The sequence below is a fragment of the Notechis scutatus genome, chromosome 1 (assembly GCF_049901735.1).
Source record: "Notechis scutatus isolate UNSWTSFEM ecotype Mainland chromosome 1, rNotScu1.2, whole genome shotgun sequence".
Lineage (NCBI taxonomy): Eukaryota > Metazoa > Chordata > Lepidosauria > Squamata > Elapidae > Notechis > Notechis scutatus.
In genome coordinates this window covers 268773124-268795843 of record NC_142009.1, presented here as the reverse complement: position 1 = coordinate 268795843, position 22720 = coordinate 268773124, and the positions used below count along the sequence as shown (strand labels likewise).

The following is a 22720-nucleotide window of genomic DNA, read 5'->3' as shown; positions in this document are numbered from 1 at the left end:
CTTGTATTTATTTATTTCCCTTTATGTATAAATATGTTTTGTTTACAAAATTATATTTATAGACATTCCTGTTGATATCCTGGAGAACACCCATCACTATACATACACTAACTGCATATGCAGAAAGACTTAGGTATATTGGGTTAAAGCTCCAGGATAAAAACACTGGGAGACCCTGAGTTCTAGTTTCTTTTTGGCACAAAGCCAGCTGGGTTTCTTTGACCAGTCATTCTCTCTCAGTCCAGGAAGAAAGCAATGGCAAACCATTAATGAAAATGCCAAGAAAACTTCATGGACTTGTTTAGGAAGTTGTCAGGAATCAGTAGTGAGTGAAGGCATACATGCATTTATCTACAAACACACATGAATGTGTACAATTATAAAGTTCTTTAAGTTTATGAAAAAAGACAAATCTGTATCAATTATGAGAGGTGGATAAATGATAGTAATTGAAAGGTGCATTTGGCGACACATGGTATCAAAGAATAATTGGAAAATACTGTTTTATCATGTGTTCTAATTGTTGCTTGGCAAATGCTATTGAAAACCAAAATGTCACTTTCATCATCCAGTCAAGACTTAAGTGGTTATACCAAATCCTCATTCCCATTGCATGCTTGAATTTGAATGTTTGCACAGTGTATACAAAGAGTTACACTTAATGGAACAAGACAATTGTAAATAACTTCACAAATGCACCAGAGTGAATCATAAAGACCTCAGCAGGTTTTTGCAATTGACTAACCTTGTCTGGGCTTAGAAGCTTGAGATTATTCTTATTAATTGTTGTACAACAAGCTGTGTGTAAATCAAAGTAAAACATGGTAGGAATGCACACTCTTTTTGATTACCCTCTATTTTCCTAAGCAGCAGGAAAGAGGAGGAGGAATAGCTCTTGTCAGAAATCTGAACTGATTCTTGTAGAAGAGCAATCTATGCTTTCTGTACACAGATTATCAGTCTGTGCTATCAGATCTTCGTCTCATATGTATATTATGTTTTTCTTTAGAATAATAACATGATTATTACTTTGAATGTACACTAATTGGCATACATTAAAATGAAATTTCACTGCATATAGCTCTCATACAGAAAGCCCATAAGAAATACAATTCAAGTACAGTTTATACAACAAAATCCAGGTGCCAGTGAAAAAGTTGTCATTTATATGATGTTTTGATATTAAGATAAATTTATTATCCATAGAGAGCAAAACTAAAGCTTTTATTTATTTTATTTAAAAAACTAACTATACTGCAGTGTTTATTTTGAAACTCAGAGCAAGTTTGGATATTTTATTTTACTACATATAGCAAATAATGAAGCCCATAGAATAGAAGGGTGGAGATCCCAGCTCTCCTGTTCAGGAAGCCTTCTCACTTTTCACACCCTTGTCTTGTTTTGATATTGGTGACGTAGTTCCTATTGCCATAACATGCTCAGTTCTGTTCTGTTCTATTCTGTTATCCCATTAGCTTACTCTCATTTAGGACTGTTATACTTTGTGCTGCTTGTCTGGTAGATAAAAATAAAAAATGCAAGTAACGTTGATAGTGGAACCTCCTTGGTATGGGATAAAGAAACATAATGACTAAGATTCAGTCCTCCCCCACCCCTTGGCAGTTTAATCAGTGATACCAAAATAAAATCAGACTTTATTTTTTTAAAAAGATAAAATGTAAGCATTTTAAATATTAACATGGGAAGATTCAGAATTGAAGAAAATTGCAGAGGCTTACATCAGCTTGCAAATTAATTATGAAAGAAATCCAAAAGAAACAATTGTATTATATTCAAAAGTGTCACTGTTCTGCTACAAATGAAGATCCTTCCGCCCAAGACTCTACAAGGGAATTGGTGATACTCAGAAAACATTTCAAGGAAAAGATTATATCTTCATGAAAGGTATATGACAGTTGAGCTTGTACAAAGCAATAAAGAAAATGAGACCTCACCGAACCTAAAAAACAGAAATTGATATAGACAATCTTCATTTAATAACCAACTCAATTAGCAAACCATTCACATTTGGCAGTGAGGAAAAAATAATTTTACAACCAATCCTCACATTTATGACCTTCCCAGGTCTATAAAGTAAAGCAAAGCTGAAGTAAGATCATAACACAGTTGCGGTTTCACTTAGCAAACCTTTGCTTAATAATCAAGTTGACAGTCGCAATTGTAGTGTTAGCTGGACTACTTGTAGGCTACCCATATTTGCCTGCTTCTACAAAATAAAGTTTCTGAAACAGTATGTATTATTTTTGCCTCAGTTTTCTGGACATCTCCAACTTCTTGGTATTAATTAGAGGCTGCAACAGTAAATTGTCATTAATCAGTATTATTAATCAGAGACTGCTGAGGACTGTGGAAGCCATCTACTTTAAACAGCCTGTCTCTGTCTTCTTTCTCTGCCTTTCGGTTTCATTCTCTTGCAAAGAGAAAAAAACGTTTTTATATCTAGCAAAGAGAGGATCTCATTTAATTTGTTTCAGTATCCATGTGCACAACAGCGAGCTAATTCTATTTCATTGGAATATGAATTTTGAGTCTCTGCCCCTGCAGTCTAACAGGCAGGTTGCACAACACCATCTTTTATTCATATGAACCAGCTACATAAACCACAGTTTGAAACAGGTGTCTAAACGCTGTTTAAGATGAACAACAATTGTATGACTTGCATATGCCACAGTGGCGCAGTGGTTAGAGTGCAGTATTGCAGGCTACTTCTGCTGCCTGCCAGCTGCCTGCAATTTAGCAGTTCAAATCTCCCCAGGCTCAAGGTTGACTCAGTTTTCCATCCTTCCAAGATGGGCAAAATTGTTGGGGGCAATATGCTGACTCTGTAAACCATTTAGAGAGGGCTGTAAAGCACTATGAGGCGGTATATAAATCTTATTGCTATTGCATATACTGTTAATTTCAGTCAATTGAAAATGGAAATAAACATTTCTACTTTCCTATTCATCGGGTGCACTGGAAGAAACAGTGAAGCACATAAGCCCATGATGTTTTTAGATTATCCTAGATTGTAGTTCAAATCTACACACGCAGCGATTCATAGGCTGCCCATCTCATCTCATATTGCATATTGTAACTCTTACAGTTTCTATTGTTGCATAATTCAGCAACAGTAAATTGTCATTGAAAATTGGAGGGCAAGTTAACAAAAGAAGTAATTTTCTTTTGTCTGCTTCATTTTTCTATTGTGACAGACTTGTGGCAGAGAACAAAAATGGATCTGATAGACTAACAGAATCCTGAACGGAAAGTCAAAGTGCGGAAGGTTTGATTACACAAGAACTAGAGCTCCCTGCATCATGATCACTTCACTCTTGTAGCACATTCTAATATATGCCAATGTGAAAGTAACATAATTCATACAAATGTTTAATTATGTTTAGAGAGAGGGGTTTTTTTTTTGAATGATTAATATTTAGAGGCATTTAAATTATAGGAAAACATCCTGTAACTTCCAGTGGTGGGAAAATATCGCCCTATTTTTGGTTGAAAGATTGTTTTCACCCCTCCACTCTTCTGTCATATATTGATAGGGGGTGGTGGTTGGAGGAGGGTAGAAGGGGTGAGCTGTAAAAAGAAATTATCTTCATTTCTGCCATCACCCACTGTTCTATTATCCAGTGATAGACAGATGCAGGAAAGTTGCCAATCAAACCCACGTTTACAGCATTTCAATTGCCCTTCAGCATGTTGAAATCTAAAAAAACCTTTGAAGAGAGGTTGTGATGTCCCTCCTGCAGCTGTGGCAAGCACCAGGCTATTGAATAGCTGCCTTTCATCACCTTTCAGTCTTCCTGGCAATAGAAGCTGCAGAGGTCTTTCAAACAGTTTGGTCAAACGATTTCTAGGACTGGTTCCTGGAAGAGTTGGATTTGCATGTCTAACCCTTTACTGATGTAGCCATTGCTTAGTAAGCTGCCACATATATCAGTTTACTTTCTTGTCATTTTTCTTGCACGTAGGGAATAAAAATGATACCTAATACATGGTGCTGTGCTGGTCTTCAATTTCTCAAGCTATTTAAAATGAGATAAAATGTTAACTTCTAATCCATCTGCACTAAATGTGCTTTACCATAACATACTTCTGATTTGATGATGCATAGGAAATCTTGACTTATATGAGTAATGTACCATGGTGTGACATTTTATTAAATGCAACCGGATGGAGCTTAATAACTACAATTACAGGTAATCCTTGACTTACAGCCATTCATTTAGTGACTGTTTGACAACAGGACTGAAAAAGTGACTCCTGACCATTTTTCACACTTACATGCATTTGCAGTATCTCATGATCATGTGAAAAAAGCCCATTATTCCTACCTTTTCCTTTCCCAGTTAGCAGTTTATAAAATGACAGATCTTATTCCATGATTGCTAAGCTTACATAAGAACCTTTGATGAACACTTTCGTCAAATGTTTGCCAAAAATCCAAATATATACTATACTATCAACAGGGTCAGCTCCATACACATGCCTATTTGTGCTAAAAAGAATGTAGCAGCTTGGTTAGACAGGATTACTTCATCATCTTGATGTTGATTTTTATTCAACTTTTGCTCTGTGTGCTCAGGTACTTTTTTAAACAGAGGTTAAGGCACTAGGGCTATAATGTCTCAGTTCCTCCTTGTGGCTTTCATATATGTAGTAAATGTTTTTGCAGTGATGCAGTCTGCTTTCTTTGCAAAAATTGCAAATGTGGATGGCGGAGATGTGAGTTTTGTTGCTTTGAGTTGACGATGGTTGTAGATTGATTGATTCTTTTTCAACATCTAAATTCCTTCTCTTTCACCAATAGGGTTATTTTGAATAGGGTTAATATGTGCTATCTGTTACACATTTTTTATTCATATACCTGTGCCATAGTTCCTTGAATATCACTGATGATTCATTGTTTTAACATTTGTGTTGCTGCTTGTTACTATTCTTACTCTAATTAATATCCTAAATTGACATATTTACTTAAAGGTATTGTTTATCAAAACAATGGTGTATGATATTTTAAAATATAAAAACTTTATATATTAAAATCATTTTGAATAAAGAACTTCTATTGATCTAAAACAGTTTGATATCGTTTCATATGCCTTTTTTTTCTTTCCTTCCAATTTCATGAGTTTTTGGGTACAAACCAATAAAATTAGTCATTGGGCACTGACTTCTGAGTTTTGACATAGTTAGTGTGTTTTGGGTGTAATTTCTTTGAATTTGAAATTTTCATTGACTGTTTTGTTCTTTTTGTTCCTAGGGGCTGTAATTGGAGATGGACAATCTGCTGTGGCAAGCAATATTGCAAACACCACATACCGGCTCCAGTGGTGGGATTTCACTAAATTCGACTTACCAGAAATAAGCAATGGTAAGTGGGAGACAGAACTACTAACCTCTGAAGAACCTCTGTAATTAAAAATAAGTAGAGATGTTCACAGAAGGAGAAGCTTATTGTTCCTCAAAAGATAACAAATATGTTGAAACTGATTTTTATTTATATGTGTAACAGAGACAGAGACCAGGTCCACACATAAAAGTTCAATTAAACAGATTTATTGCTAAAAGCCTATAGGAATTTTCTCAACTAACAGTTGGCACCTCCGTGGCAGTCAAGGGGGTGTTGAACTTAATTTTCTTGTGGCTATGTAGGGACTCTAGTTTAATCCCCTTTTTTGCTCCATCTCCAGGTTCTGCCATCCCTTCTACAATTATTGGTATTAAAATATCCACAAACCTCATAAATTAGGAATTCTTTGTCATATGTAGCACAAACTGAATTCGGAATTGTTTGTCATATCTATCCATGACAACAACCTATTCATCCAAAATATTTGGGCAATATATTAATCTCTGTATGTCACCTAACTCTGATACAGAACTAAGAGGAAGAATATGGAGGTTAATGCAAATTAAAAGATCTAAGATCAAATTGTTGTTTTTTTTAATTGAGTTGCACGCTAGAAATGATATTCTAAATGCACTAATGTTCAAATGAAGTGATAGTGAAAATAACAATATTCTCCTTATCCAATTTCTCATTATCACTTGCAGATATAATGAGTAAATGAACTGTTTGGAGATATATATATATAGATGTATGGTGTTCGGCTTGGTTCGGTATTTTCCCACGTCATTGTAGTTCTTTTTAAAGTTGTAGCAACGTTTCAGCAGAATCTCATCTGCCATCATCAGGCTTCTGTATTGTGTCCGTCTGTGGGTCAGACTTTTACAGTGGTTTCAGATTTAAATTTGGGGCAGCCTATTGCTGTGCCAGAATGGTTTTTTCTTCATCCTGATTGGTTGGGAGTCTTGGTCTGTGTTTATTGGTCTCGGAGTTTGCTGTGTTCTGCTTGATGGGTGTCTCTGATATCTTCTGTCTGTTTTTTGGCTCTTTTTGTATCTTGATTGGCTGGCAGCATTGTGTTACTTTAATGGAGGCCTTTAGTGCAGCTTGGCTTCGGTAAATGGACGGCTATCATTAGTTAGGAAGCTGGGTTTCATCTGGGTGCCTGGTTGGGGTGTGTTTGAGCTGGAGATATCAGGGGGATCTGTTTGTGCCCAGGTGTTTGCCTGGCTTGTGGTGTGGAGATTTTTTTGTTTGTGAGTGCAGGCTTCCAAATGATTGACAGCCTGGTGGAATCATCTCTTCTGTTCATGCTTTCTGGTCTTTTTTCAATCTCTATGGCTTCTCTGATGACTCTGTGGCTAGGGTTTTCCATAGTGGCCAGGGTTTGGTGCCATTGAAGTTGATGCTATGACCTGTAGCTTCCATGTGTTGGACTAGTGAGGAAGTGTGTTCCAGCTTTTTGACTGCATTTTTGTGTTCATCCAGGCGGGTACTTATTCTTCTATTGGTCTGTCCAATGTATGTGGTCGGGCATGATAGCCAGGCAAACACCTGGGCACAAACAGATCCCCTGATACCTCCAGCTCAAACACACCCCAACCAGGCACCCAGATGAAACCCAGCTTCCTAACTAATGATAGCCGTCCATTTACCCGGCCAAGCTGCACTAAAGGCCTCCATTAAAGTAACACAATGCTGCCAGCCAATCAAGATACAAAAAGAGCCAAAAAACAGACAGAAGATATCAGAGACACCCATCAAGCAGAACACAGCAAACTCCGAGACCAATAAACACAGACCAAGACTCCCAACCAATCAGGATGAAGAAAAACCATTCTGGCACAGCAATAGGCTGCCCCAAATTTAAATCTGAAACCACTGTAAAAGTCTGACCCACAGACGGACACAATACAGAAGCCTGATGATGGCAAATGAGATTCTGCTGAAACGTTGCTACAACTTTAAAAGAACTACAATGACGTGGGAAAATACCCGAACCAAGCCAACACCATACATGTAAGTACCCGAAAACTTAAGAAAACAAATATATATAGATATATATATCTTAAGTTTTCGCTGGTACTTACATGTATGTTATTCAGCGTTGTTCAGGTATTTTCCCGCGTCATTATAGTTGTGCTTTTAAAGTTGTAGCAACGCTTTGGCAGAATCTCATCTGCCATCATCAGGCTTCTGTATTGTGTTCGCTGTGAGTCAGACTTTTACAGTGGTTTCAGTTTTAAATTTGGGGCTAGCCTACTGCTGTGCCAGAATGGTTTTTTCTTCATCCTGATTGGTTGGGAGTCTTGGTCTGTGTTTATTGGTCTTGGAGTTTGCTGTGTTCTGCTTGATTGGTGTTTCTAATATCTTCTGTCTGTTTTGTGGCTTTTTTTTGTCTTGATTGGCTGTCAACGTTGTGTTTCCTGTATTGGAGGCTTTTAGTGCGGCTTGGCTCAGAGTAAACGGATGGCTATCATTTATTAGGAAGCTAGGTTTCATCTGGGTGCCTGGTTGGGGTGTGTTCGAGCTGGAGGTATCAGGGGGATCTGTTTGTGGTTTTTTATAGTGGCTAAGTTTTGGTGCCATTCTTCCTCACTAGTCCAACACATGAAAGCCACAGGTCATAGCATAGACTTCAATGGCACCAAAACCTTAGCCACTAAAGAAAACCCCAGCAACAGAATTATCAGAGAAGCCATAGAGATTGAAAAAAGACATGAAAGCATGAATAGAAGAGATGACTCCACCAGACTGTCGATTATCTGGAAGCCTGCACTCTCAAACAAAAAAATCTCCACACCACAAGCCAGGCAAACACCTGGGCACAAACAGACTCCCCCTGATACCTCCAGCTCAAACACACCCCAACCAGGTACCCAGATGAAACCTAGCTTCCTAATAAATGATAGCCATCCGTTTACTCTGAGCCAAGCCGCACTAAAAGCCTCCAATACAGGAAACACAACGTTGACAGCCAATCAAGACAAAAAAAGCCACAAAACAGACAGAAGATATTAGAAACACCAATCAAGCAGAACACAGCAAACTCCAAGACCAATAAACACAGACCAAGACTCCCAACCAATCAGGATGAAGAAAAACCATTCTGGCACAGCAGTAGGCTAGCCCCAAATTTAAAACTGAAAACACTGTAAAAGTTTGACTCACAGACTAACACAATACAGAAGCCTGATGATGGCAGTTGAGATTCTGCCGAACGTTGCTACAACTTTAAAAGCACAACTATAATAACGTGGGAAAATACCCGAACAACGCTGAATAACATACATGTAAGTACCCGTGAAAACTTAAGAAAAATATATATAGTTATAGTTATATAGTTATAGTTATAGTTTTATATATATATATATATATATATATATATATATATATATATATATATATATATATATAGAGAGAGAGAGAGAGAGAGAGAGAGAGAGAGAGAGAGAGAGTGTGTGTGTTATTGTCAGGGCTCCAACAAATCCCCCTCATTCAAAGCAAAAGTCTCTAGTCGCATCTCAGAAAACATAAATTGGTTTATTAGAACTTGCCATGTTGGTGCGTTGCTGCATGCAGCCGGTACTAAATCACATCATACATTTCCCCCTTGACCCTGGTCTTTCCCCCCACCCCCTGGATGTGACTTCTCTGATAGGACACACCAGTCTCCAAGAGTCTTCTATCATGCTCTCCAATAACCTTCTTATGCTCTGACAACTTTGGGCTGCCGAGTTGATATCTAGGCATTTCAAGAATGCCTTGTTTTCCTCCACTCCCTTTCTCTGGCAGCTAAAAAGACCAAAGGAGTATCTTTTTAATTGACATTTATATTATTGAACCAAGGGTATATGTGGGCTACCCAGTTTGATTTAGCAAACTATCCATTTATCCTTACAGGAAAGCTTAATAAAATTGTATTCCGTTGGTAACTGTATAAGATTTAACTGCACAAATTTAGAGAGGGGGACCATCACTAAAAAATACTCTACTGGATTGAGAGATGTTCCTTGCAATGCCTTAAACTGAAATAATAGTTATTTTTCCTTTAGAATCAACATAGCAGTATAATATTTGAGAAAATCTGCTGCTTCTGGGAAGAAGATAACAAAGTCAGCTTCAGTTTGAACTTGCATAGAACATCTTTCTGCTCTTTCATACTGATTTGATAATAGAAAGCTTGACAGCCAGAATTTAAACAGTTTTCACTTTGGAAAGCCATATTTGTTTCTCTCATAATAACAGGAAAAAAATTTCTCAGTTAAAAAGTTAGTAAAGCCAGGTAACCTGGAATTACGTTAAAAAGCTATTGACCAAGAATAATTTAATTCAAAAGTAAGAAACATTTAGATCTTCCAACTTTAATAGGTGACAGCAAACACTGACAGTAAAATTATTGAAAGTGGAAACTGCAAATTCTGTATCAGATGTTGCTGACCTTCATAGGAAAAAAGAATATATTTTCTGCTGTGCCTGGAAAATAAGTGAAATGTGTGATAAAAGGCATTTTATCTAGCTTATGATGAAACCTGTAATAATGAAGCTACTATAAGACTCCTAATGTAAAAAGTATAAATAAAATAATGTTTAAGGATCTTTCTTTTAAAATGGTATGACTTTTAGCTTTAAATACTCTGTTTCCCCGAAAATACGACTTACCCTGAAAGTAAGTCCTAGCTTGATTTTTCCATGTGCCCCCAGTATAAGCCCTACTCCTCAAATAAGCCGTAATTAAGATCCCGCCCATTCCAGAGTGGACGGGTAAAATTAAGCTAGGGTGGCGATGGGAGGGTGGAGTTGCTCTACTACTTACCTTTGGACAGTTGTAGCCAGGCCCGACACCTGCCTTGCCGGCCCATTTCTTCGGCAGATGGCAAGGCTTTCCTGAAGACCTCTATAACTGATCCGGAGCTCTGTTATCTGCTGCAAGGAAAGCCTTGCCGGCCACAGAAGAAGTTCCTAAAGACCTCTGACAGCAAAAAGGAGGCCGGGGCGCAAGTGAGGTTAGTTAGTGGATGACATCCCCTGAAAATATGACCTGGTGCCTCTTTGGTGGCAAAAAAATATAAGACGGTCTTATTTTCGGGGAAACATGGTATTGAATCAAACTGTCTTCAATATATTCTACATGTTCCTGAAAGTTGTCAATGTTATTCCCAGACAGGACAATTCATACATACATGCATGCATACATACATACATACATACATACATATCATGACTGAGAATTGACTTTAAAATGTGACTTGTTTGCAAGTATTCAGGAATGTCCTAGTCACTTAAGTGTTAATGAGAACTAAATCATGCATACTATGTGTATAATTTGATTTATTAAATCAAGTTGGGGAGTTTAACATGTTGCTTCCCAAATGTATATACGTTATTTGATCATCTTAATTGTTTAAACATAATTACAAAATTCTACTTAAAAAATAACCATTTGATATTTGTGGATAATCTTATTTTTTATTACTAGGGCACACTTTTGTAAAAGAAACCATAATTAATATTGGAGTCAAGTAATAAACTAGGAGATGGGTAATACAAAACCTTCATCTTTCCCCTTTAACATATCCTCAGAGATTACAGATCCTGTAAATTTCTGAAAGCTTAATTCATTCATGGAGGAAATGCCATAGATTTTCTGCTTTCTTTGACAGCCTATACATGATTAGGAGTCAAGTACAGTAGAGCAATAGCACTTAGATTTATATATCGCTTCAACATGCTTTACAGCACTCTCTAAGCTGTTTACAAAATCAGCATATTGCCCTCAACAATCTGTCTCCTCATTTAACCAACCTCGGAAGGATGGAAGGCTGAGTCAACCTTGAGCCGCTCAGGATCAAAGGAATCAAACTCCTGGCAATGTGAGCAGAGTTAGCCTGCAATACTGCATTCTAACCACTGCGACACCCCCTCCTTCATTTATAAATTAATTAACTAGGCTTTCTTTTAAACAACAGCAACAAAAAAGACTGCTTTCTAAACCCCTGAAATGCTTAGAATTCCTTAAATATTTGGATTTCCAGAATGCTTTCACAGTATCGAGTATGGCAGTAGAATAGAAACTAGAAGGCAGTAAGATTGGCTTTTGTAGTGGGCTTCATAAAGTGATATCAACTGATATTCGTTCCAAAGGTTAAATTAAATATTTTTGGAATTGAATATTTCTGAACTGAATTTTAATAGACTTTTTTGACATATCTATTTTGGGATGTAGAAAAATGAACTAACTGAATCTTCTGTTTGATCCAATGATATGTTGCATAATCATCCAACAGTCAATTTAGGCTAGGGGGAAGAGAAAAGGTAGGGGAAGCAAGCAAGCATTGGACTTGAAAGTCAGAAGTCTTGCTCCCTAGATTTCTGTGCTTTTAAGAAGTTTTTGACTAGTCCCATTAAAGTGGATTGTTCCAAAGGACTATCCAGTCAAGTGTTTCCATATCAGCTAGTTAGATTCTGAAGAAACCCCCATGGGCATTTCTTTCTCTTTAATTTAAATCAGAATAAATGTAAACAGATCCTCCAAGCTGATTGGCCTTAGCTTTAATCTTGTTCAGTCTGTTCTCCTGAGAAACAAATCCTGGAATATATATGCATAATATCTAAAAGCTAGTAGCAAACACATGTAACAGACAGAACTAGTTGAAAATGAATTGAGCAAGAAAATCTGTGCAGATGGTTAGCAATATAGAAACCATAGCACAAAGCTTTGGAAAGACCATTGATATGGTAAAGTGATAACTGTTCAAGACAAGTGTAGGCGTATTAAAGTTTTGGTGGGGTAGCACGTGATTCCATCTGAAAAGTTTCTTACTGGCTTAATTCAGAACAGATACTTTCTGCTTACTTGCATGAGATAAATAAAAGATATTGGTTCTAGAAAGGTTTTCAGGTAATTTGAAAAAAAATACGCATAGTGGGAAGATCATTAATAGTTCTAGAATCTGGATTTAAATGTAACTGCATTTAAATTGCATTTAAGCAAATGTGCATAAATTTAATGTGGCTTTGATCTAAAGTGTTATAATATTTGCTGTCTGCATTGTCTGCTTATCCAGATTATAGATCTGATAAGGATCATATTACATGTGGCTATAAATACATTATATTGGATGTTTGAGGTAAAAATGTATCAATAGTAGTCTGCAGCCATCATTTGACAGCTAGTCAGACATCTTGTCGCCATATTATCATAGGTCAAATTTTAATAATAATAGTGATTTTGTAAATGCTCCTTTTGCATGCTGCTCAACAGGGAATGAGGTGCATAACTATAAACCACCAATTTAAAAAGTGAGTTGTTAAGAATAATTAGTGTTGTTGCTATTGTTAATTTCTGCGTTAGTTAAGGAATGCAAGGTACTAAGTGTATTTTTTATTGACAGTTCTGGACTTCTTCAGTATTATGCATAAATGTTTGATAAAAGAGAATTAAAGCTGAATAGCGCTATTACAGCACTTTTCCTGTTGTTGAAAACTCTTTATTCTCAGAAATGCTCATGTTAGTGGATATTATACAAGTAGTCCCCATTTAACATCCACTTGTTCAGTGACCATTTGAAGTTATGATAGTGCTGAACAAGGGATACTTACAATGGGTCCACATACTTGTGGCCATTGCAATGTCTTTGGAGTCATGTGATCGTGATGTGCTTGGCGACTGGCCCACAATTACAACATTGCAGCATCCCGGGATCATGTGATCGCTATTGCAACCTTTACTGCCAGTTTCCAATAAGCAAAGTTAATGGATAGAAGGTCACAAAACACATGATTCTGGGATCCTGTGACTGTGTGGGATCGCCCTATGATTGCAACTGGGATTGACAGGCCTGCTGTCGTAGGATGGCGTTATATAATATCATGCTTATGACCAGCTTACTTAGCAGTGAAGTTCCCGATCCCAATTACTATTGGTAAGGTAGAACTGCTGGTAAATAATTCACAATTTTAATTTATCTAGCTAAAACAAGCACTTTAAGACCGCTGATCACTGTAAACTTGAAACTGAAGTCTATAATACAGTGTTATGTAAGTAACAACAAAGATAGTGAATGTTAGGAAAAATTAAATCAGCAGAACAGAGTGCTTGAAGATAGATTGTGAGTACAACGAGAAATCAGCTTCATTGAGACAAAGTCATCTACTGATATAGGATTGGTAGGTGTAGTGAGCGCATAGTAGGGAAACTGAACTGATACAGATAGTTGTCCACTTACAAACACAAGGAGTCAAGAATTTCTATCATAAGTTGTGGTTGAAAGTCGAGGCACCACATGACTGGACCCAATTTTACAGCTGCTTTTACAATAGTCGTGAAGTGAGTCACTGGGTTCGAATCACAACTGCCAAGGGAAGTTCTGCAGTCATAATTTTGAGGACAGGTCCTAAGTAGCTTTTTAAAAGTCTGTCATAAGTTTGAATGGTCATTAAATGACCACTTATAAGTCAAGATCTGTATAGGATTTCTTTAGGAAGTGGAAATTAAAGGGCAAAATAGAGTAGATTGCTGACAAAGAGGACATCGCCAGTAGATATGACTACTGATCTATGCTGTAAAAAGTGTAGCTAAGGAAAAGATAGAGGGAAAAAGAAAAGCAGAAGTAAGGTATAGAAAAGGCAGTAGTGAAAACCAAACAGCCATAGAAAAAGGTTCCTCTATATAATTAGCATGAAAGAAGTAAGAAAAAGAAAACTTCAGGAAACAAAGAATTCTGACTAGGAATTCAAGGAGCCAAATAAAGCAAGACTGTTAGAAGGAAAAACAGGGTGCTAAGAAAACAGTGGGTAGGTACACAGATGTAAACTCCTGTTTTGAGGTCATTGACTTAGCACAATATTTAAACCCACCAACTATAATTCAGCTTTATTTATAAGTTGGACTAGTATGGTTTACTCAATAACCATGGTTAAATATCAACATGACATATGAATTCATCAATGAATGGTGGAGCCATGTTATGAAAACTCAAGGTCCCGTAAGTTGGATAGAGAGCTACTTGTAGACAGCACTTAAAAGAGGGATATCTGGATTGTTAACAGGAAATTGAATGTTTAAGATTGCTTTCAAAGCAACTAGGCTTTGTTCCAAATAACAAAAGGACAAATATGAGTGCCGGGATTTTCTTACAGAAATAATGTGTATCTAGAAAGCATGTATGGAGATTGAAATTTCTCCAACTCTTCTCACTATGATGGGAGAAAAACTACTTTAATACTATATAACAGGGGTCCCCAACCCCCGGTCTGCGGACTGGCACTGGTCTGTGGCATGCCAGCAACCGGGCCACACAGATGAAGCCTCATCCATGAGATGCAGGCAGCATTCAAAAACATGCCCCCTCCAGTCCACAAAAAAATCTTTCTCCATGAAACCGGTCCCTGGTGCCCAAAAGGTTGGGGCCACTGCTATATAAGATCCATGTTCATTAATATGTTCTGTTACTAGCTATGATTTATTATGTTAAAGTCCCAAGACTTCAAAATGAGTGTTTGTTAACTTCTATAGCATTTGTTGCCGATATCTTAAGATGCTCATATTCTAGAATTTACAGTCAGCTGGTGGATATTCCCATTCATTAATACCAAGCATTGTTGTAACAGTGAAAAGGTTATCTTAATTCTAAGCTACTCCTTCTTTTCTTGGAAATTTAAAGAATTAACAGTACAAATATTGAAGCTAAAATAATATATTAATAAAAAAAATAACTGGGAATATATAAATAAATTCAATTGCCATCTTAAAGGGAAAAGGTTTTATTCAGCTGAATTCTGTGTTACTGGCTCACACATTTATATAGATAACAAATAATCTTTTAGATTAGAAAAATATATAAATGATTCAAGATTTTGCTGCTGTTCTGAATTAAATTCTAGACTCTTCTCTTTTTTCCCCCCTGTGCAGTATCTGTGAATGTGCTTGTTCAAAACTGCAAGATATACAATGATGCCAGCTGTGATATTTCTGCAGATGGGCAGCTTTTAGCAGCTTTCATTCCTAGCAGTCAGCGGGGATTTCCTGATGAGGGGATACTCGCAGTCTATTCCCTTGCACCGCACAACTTGGGTGAAATGCTGTACACAAAGCGATTTGGTAAGAGATTATGTGTCAAAGATTTGGGGAAGCTATCAAGACCTTTAACAGTATCTTAGAAAGTACATTTTTGCCCTGACATCAAACTGATAAATGTAATAATTGCAAGGGAAAAGTAATCCCAGCTGTAGATTGATTTGGTAGCAACAGAGTGGTGAAATAGGAATATATATCGTGTAATTCCTATGATGCATTTGCTGAACTAAATTTGATCTTGAACTTTGGCTACTGCTATTAGTTGACAAAGAGGATATAAGCAAAGTATTTTTTTAAGATTAATAGCAGTCTACATAAGGGAAATGGAAAAGAAAGGAAGGAGAATCAGAGGCAAGGATTCATTCATGATGTTTATTATGCTTTGCTTTATGCCTAGGTCCCAATGCCATTTCTGTGAGCTTGTCCCCAATGGGCAGGTATGTCATGGTAGGATTGGCATCTCGTCGCATCTTGTTGCACCCATCTACAGAACATATGGTGGCTCAGGTTTTCAGGCTTCAGCAACCACATGGAGGAGAAACTTCAATGAGGGTAAGTGTTATTACCTGTTTAACTACCTGAGTATATTTATTTAGAAACAGATGAATAAATAGACAAGTAGCAGGAATTACTATGGGAACATTATTATTGATAGAAATAGTATAAGAATGAAATATTACCACCAGATGAATGTTTAATGGAGTATGTTGTTTAATAAAAATATGTCTCTTTATATTAGTGAGGCAGTAGGGTCTATGTTAGATAGGGGTAAATAAAGAGCAGACATCCAGTCCAAACAGGATTAATTGGTTTAATTTAAAAATAACATTTGTCAGTTATTCATTTAACATTGGTTGATATTAATGTTAGATGTTAATGTTTGGAAATGAAGTGCTTCTTCAGAAAACAGTGTTCCTCTGGTAAATTTAAATCACAAAGTATTATTAGCCTTCAAACCCAACATTTATTAAAAAGTTTTTATCAGAGAATATGAACCCTTTAGATCAGGGGTGGGCAAACTTTTGGCTTGGGGGCCGCATTGACTTTTAAAATTTGACAGACGGGCCGGGTCAGCACAAGATTTTTGGGAATCGCCCCCTTTCCCCCCTCTCCTCCTTCCTTCCTCCCTCGGGCTCCTCCTCGGAGGCCCTCTGAGTCAGGAGTTGCTACCGCCTGCGCGCTCCAGTCCCGTTGCTCGGGAAGGAAAGGCAAAAGGAAGAACCGCGGCGGTGCTTTGCAACGGGAGCAGCGGCACCGGAGGCTCAGGCTCAGCGGCTCCTGGTTTTGCCTTTTCCTTCCCAAGGCAACGCGGGACTGGAGCCGCACGGAGCTGCGCCGGGCGGTGTAGCAACTCCTGACAGCCCCAGCCGGACACCTGAGCGGAGCCCGGGCGAAACTGCCTCTTGCTGCTGCCGGAGCACCGCCGGGTCGCTCCTCCAAGCAGCCTGCCCGCGCACCGGCTTCCCTCTGCCGCGCAGCTCGGGGCCAGGCGCAGCGCATGCGAGGAAAAGGAAGCCGAAAGTTGCTGGGAAGTTGCTCGGGTGCTGGAAGCAGGCTTTTAAAGTGCCGCCCGAGCAAAGTTTAAGCAGCCCGCCCACCCGCCGGGCAGAGCCCTTCCTGCTCCTCGGCGGAAGACGCTTCCAGCCTGCAAACTTTGCCTTTGCAAAGTTTAAGCCTGGAAGCCCCGGAAACCCAAGCAACTTCCCAGTAACTTTCGGCTTCCTTTTAACTCGCAGGCGCCGTGCCTGGTGGAGGGGAAGCCCGGAGCCTCCTCCAAGCAGTCCGCCCGCCGCCCGCCGGGCTTCCCTCCACCGTGCAGCTTGGGGCCAGGCGCGAGCGCCCGCGAGTTAAAAGGAAGCTGAAAGTTGCTGGAAGTTGCTCGGTGCTGGGAGCAGGCTTTTTAAAGTGCCGCCCGAGCAGGACCGCCGAGCTGGGAACGGGCACCAAGGCAGGGCAAAGCTCCACCAGCAGCGGCCTAGCTTTAGGTGGCTCCAAGCAGCCCACCCCGCCCGCCGGGTGGAACCCTTCCCGCCTCCTCGGGAAGATGCTCCAGCCTGCAAGCTTTGCCTTTGCAAAGTTTAAGCCTGAAGCCCCGGAAAAAAAGGGGGATCGGCAGGGACTCACCTTCGGAGAGGTCGCACTCAAGGTGATTTCAACTCCCAGCCGAGGCCTTTGCAAATTTCTTTTCTTTTCCTACCCCTAGATCGCCTCCGCACTGTTTTGCAGCTTTGGGGGCACGTGGCACAGGGCAATTACGCCACGCCCAGCGATTTTTTTTTCAGGGGCGGGCTAGATTGGACAGACCAATGGCAGCTTATTTTTTTTTTCAGGGGCGGGCCGCATTGACAGACCAACGGGCCGGATGTGGCCGCGGGCCGTAGTTTGCCCACCCTGCTTTAGATCATATTTTTGTATAATTGATCCTTCTTCTATCTATACACTTAAAGATAAAGGAAGCTGTAAATATAAGTTAAAGTTCTTGCTCAAGCAGGCAATTTATTTAAATGGAAATCACCTCAAATCTTATTAAATACTTTTCTGAATGAAGTTTCTTATTTTATTTGTGCACTTATACTATACTTTTTTGGACCTTGAGAATTTTATCAAATAGCTTCTGAAAGAATAATGGTGTACTAAATCAGAATGAAAATTGTTAGCAAAATAAATGATAATTTATGTGTTATTACTCCTCAGTACTAAATAATTATCAATATTTTTAAAAATGAACTTGTTTACGAATGGTTGATTTCTTTTGGAATTGTGAAAAGCCTACAAAGGGAGTTCATAGCAGCGAGTTAGGATATACTACTTTTATTGTCTTGATGACAACATTACTTGTTGCATACTACCTCAAACACTATTTTGAAGTATGCAGGGCTGTAGCAACTTTTCAAAATTATTGTTTTAATTTTGTTATGTATTATATTGTGATATATTTTATAGTGTTACTTTGTTTTGTTTTATAAGTTCTTGGGTATTTTTGTAATAACAGCACTAAAACAAAGCCTTACAGCTTTATTTTTTGTCAGTTGACAGTGATAAAACTGAAATTCAACAGACATAGCTCCATCTACTGATAAAACAGTACTATGTTTAGTTTTCAAAATGAGCTACAGTTGGCAGCAAACGTGGGAAAATAAAGTTGAGAAAAACAAAGAGAATTAGAGAGAAAGCAAATTAAAAAACAGTCAAGCAGAAATTGTAAAAAATACAGAAGGAGGAAGGGTATTATGGAGAGTTAGGAGAGCATTTGAATAAATTGGGGTTGAATTGGAGGCAGCTTTGATGAAAAACAGTTGGGATTGTGGGATTTTATCCAGGCTTCCTCTGTTCTAATGGAATTCCCTTTATATAGAAAAATACTTTTATCCCTTCAGTAAAACTACCTCACTAAATTTTCATTCAAAAACAGGAAAGTGCTCAGGTTTTTCTTTATTTGTGGATTTAATCACTTACAATAATTATTTCAAATATTGTAATCTGCAGTTCAAGAAATTGTTATCCAGGTTGTCCATTCAAAATATAATAATGCTACTTCAAACTTGTTTGCATTGAATTTTCATTGATTGGCCTTTTCCTAGCTACAGATAAGATGATATAGAATTATGGGAATGCAGAACTTAAAAGGAAATGGCGCAGAATAAGAAAATAAATTCCAATTACTGTTTGAATTGAAATAAAGGCAGACTTCTCAGGGAAGAAGCTCAGTGTTTGGATTTTAGGGCTTAAACTTAAGATGGTGATAGGAATAAAATATTTCTGGGAAAAATACTTTTCTTCTGAGAAAGCCTGTTAATTGTACAAAAATAATGTCAAAATGATACATATTAACCTGATTTTAGTATATGTTGACGTTATTGAAAGCAAACAAGTGTTTGAAAACAAGAGCAGTGTTTCTTGGTCTGATCCTAACCCAATAATAGTAAACATTCTGGGCTCAGCATGTTAAAATTTGGGAAATGTCTAACTTAACTCTGATGGCAGATCACCCCTCCATGAAAGAGAAACAATTCTTTGTATGTTCATTTCTTTTTAAAAAATATAGTCCAAACTTGGGGTGCTATGTGTTGTATGAAGAAACATCACATAATTACAAAAGCAGTTTACACAAATAAAACAAGCTTGGACACATGTAAAATAATAACGTAATAATTACATAACAACACCAAATGTATAATTTGGTTGTTATTAGTCCATTTCTGAGACAGGTTGAATTGAAACCAAAACAGGTAGTTCTTGCATAATGACCAATCACTGGCCATACAAAATTGTGATGGCACTGAATTAAAGGAGTTGCAACTCCTGCCTGAAATTACGATTGTTACAGCACCCCTGCTGTCATCTAAACTCGATCGCTCGGCAGCGTGCCTTCTCTTATGACTATGGGGACACTTCAGTCCCCTACCCCAATCTATCTGCCACCATCTAGACCAGGGATGTCAAACTCCTAGCCAGACAAGTCATGCGGTGGCCACGACCACCCCCATTTTAGCAAAGGGGGAAAAGTCGTGATATGCCATGTGACAACAATATGACACCACGAGTTTGACATCCCTGATCTAGGTTATCAGTGGTGGTGCCAAGGTTGGGCCTCGACTTCAGCTCTAGCCCCACTTCTGCCATTCAAATATAGAAAATAGAATAACAGAAGGGACCTTGGAGGTCTTCTAGTCCAAACCCCTGCTTAGCCAGGAAACCCTATACCATTTCAGAAAAATAGTCCAGTCTCTTCTTAAAACTTCCAGTGTTGGAGCATTCACAACTTCTGGAGACAAGTTGTTCCACTGATTAATTGTTCTCTCAGGAAATTTCTTCTTAGTTCTAAGTTGCTTCTCTCCTTGATTAGTTTCCACCCATTGCTTCTTGTCCTACCCTCAGGTGCTTTGGAGAATAGCTTGACTCCCTCTTCTTTGTGGCAGCCCCTGAGATATTGGAACACTGCTATCATGTCATCCCTAGTCGTTCTTTTCATCAAACTAGACATACCCAGTTCCAGCAACCGTCATACTGGGTTTTTTTACAGGCTCCCCATCGACTTGTGGGAATCTGTCAGGGAATGTTGAAAATGAGGATCACATAAGTACAACACAGGTGCCGAACAGCAGTAGGCCAGCGGTGCTGAAGTAGCAATAAAATCCCTAAATTCCATTCCCTTGGGAGTACTAAATCCTGACAGCATGTCCTAGGATGGTTACAAAGTATCTGACACAAGAGTTTAGTGGTGTATAGGTGAAGTGGGCAAAGAGGAATCTGACTAGTGGCTGGACACTTTGGAAAACATTCTAGAATTATAACTACAAGACCAATAAAACAAGAAACCATGCCTGCCCTTTCTACATAATCTTCTGAAGTTTTCAATTACTTTGACAGCAATTGTTCCCACCATAAATTTAGTACTGCTGAGAACATACCAATATCTTCTGTTACTCTCCTAGATTTCATTCATTCTTTATTCTATTATTAGACTAAACTGTTGGGAATGAAAAGAAATTAGCACCTTAGAGCTGTTTGTTTCATCATTTAACATTTGGAGCAGCCAGGCAAGGAATTCCTGTTGGTGATTATTCTTTAATGCTAGATCTAATATTCCAGCATCCAATTAATTATATTTCATTAGAAATTAAATCTAGATACAATTTGGTAGATAAGATTATTCCTTATTTGATGTATTTTATAATGATACATATTTTATAATTTTAGGGATGGACAGGAATATTTTATCATTATAGTTTAAAACCTTCTGAAATAAAAATAGTTGTAGAAAATCTGGGAGTTGGGAAAATCTGGGAGTTGAAGTCCACAAGTCTTAGAGTTGCCAAGGTTGGAGACTCCTGCAGTAGAAGACAGATGGTTAGTTCATGTGAAACCATCAGGGATATAGACAAAAGAAATTGAACATCCAACCAATGCTACAGTCTTCCAGATCTCATAAACAACAAAATGGAAAAATAGCCCCGCCCCCCTATCAACTCTTTTAAAAATATAGAATAATTTTCCAATATATTACTTCTGTACCCTTCCCTTCAAAAAAAATGCAGTTAGGGGGTCTGATATAATTATCCAGTTTGAATAGATCCCTCTCCACCCCAGAATTTGCTTAAACTGTGAGCTTCGGGAGAAATTACAGATTTTTGGAAGCACATTTTGCCTTCAACCTGATACATTTTTAAACACTAATGAGGCATCAGATGGCAGACATTAATTATCCTAACATAATTCAAAATCGGATTCTGCCAGACATGATCCTATTGGAATTTCTTTTCTTTTTTTTGTTTGTAAATTTTATTTGAGTTTTCACAAAGAGAAAAAAAATACAAATAAAACATCTTTTTTGAAAGTAGTATAATCCCAGGTTACATTTCTTCGTACAGACACAAATTCAGGTTCATGCTCATTTTTATATTCTATTCCATATCTTATTACTATTTTACATTTTCTGCATAGCTTCTCCCCTCTTTTAATTTTCTTTTAATTTTCTCAATTTTATTTTAATTATCTCATCTCAATTCAAATCATTGTATTTATATTTTTTGTCTGTCCTGTTTCAATTATCTATTATCTTTTCTCATTAAACAAAATTTCTCCTGTAGTTACTGATTGGAGTATGACGCCTTTATATCTTTTCCCTAAAGTTGTAACATTCAATATAATACATAACTTCCATTCGGATTCTGCTTGGTACATTCTTAAAATACACACTGTATTCTTAAAAAAAGAAAAAATTATAAATGTATAATATAATTAAAACAACATTCCATTCCAATTCAGTTCTATCATTAATATTAATATTCATTAAAGTCTTAACATCTTTAACTACTTTTCAATTAAATATCATACTTCTATGGGAACAATTATAAGCTTTCCATAGTTAATTCCCCCCCTTCTTCACTTATATTTTATAAAACATTAACTAATTAAAATGTTCCCGTTCCTTCCTAATTCAATTTTCTCATTTATTTTATTTCACTTATTTTATTCACAAACCTTTCACTAAATTACACTAACTATTTTATCCCTCATTTTAATCATACGTTGTTTCCAATTTTCTAAAGTTATTTCTATTACTAATATAACAATACAATCTTATGTACCTTTACAGAATCCCTTTTTCAGTTAGATTTTCACCCATTATCTCTAAATAGGTCCTGTTTCTCTATATCTTGCTCCAGTCCTTTGTAACTTCTTTTCCTTTCCTTCTTCCCTCTCTTCTTCTCTGTCCCCTTTTTACCCCCTTGTCTCTCTACCTCTTTTTCTCTCTTCTGTATTCCCCTTTTCTGTTGCTT

General features: G+C 37.6%; 1 protein-coding gene across 6 annotated transcripts in view; it reads left to right on the top strand.

The window, feature by feature from the left end:
- Positions 1–22720, top strand: part of AMBRA1 (autophagy and beclin 1 regulator 1) — a 166454-nt gene that overhangs the window by 96691 nt on the left and 47043 nt on the right. For all 6 annotated transcript variants that reach the window (XM_026671243.2, XM_026671240.2, XM_026671241.2 and 3 more), the window contains 3 exons: positions 5273–5383; positions 15273–15461; positions 15835–15989. In XM_026671243.2, coding sequence (XP_026527028.1) covers positions 5273–5383; positions 15273–15461; positions 15835–15989 — 455 coding nt within the window. The remainder of the gene's footprint in view (positions 1–5272; positions 5384–15272; positions 15462–15834; positions 15990–22720) is intronic.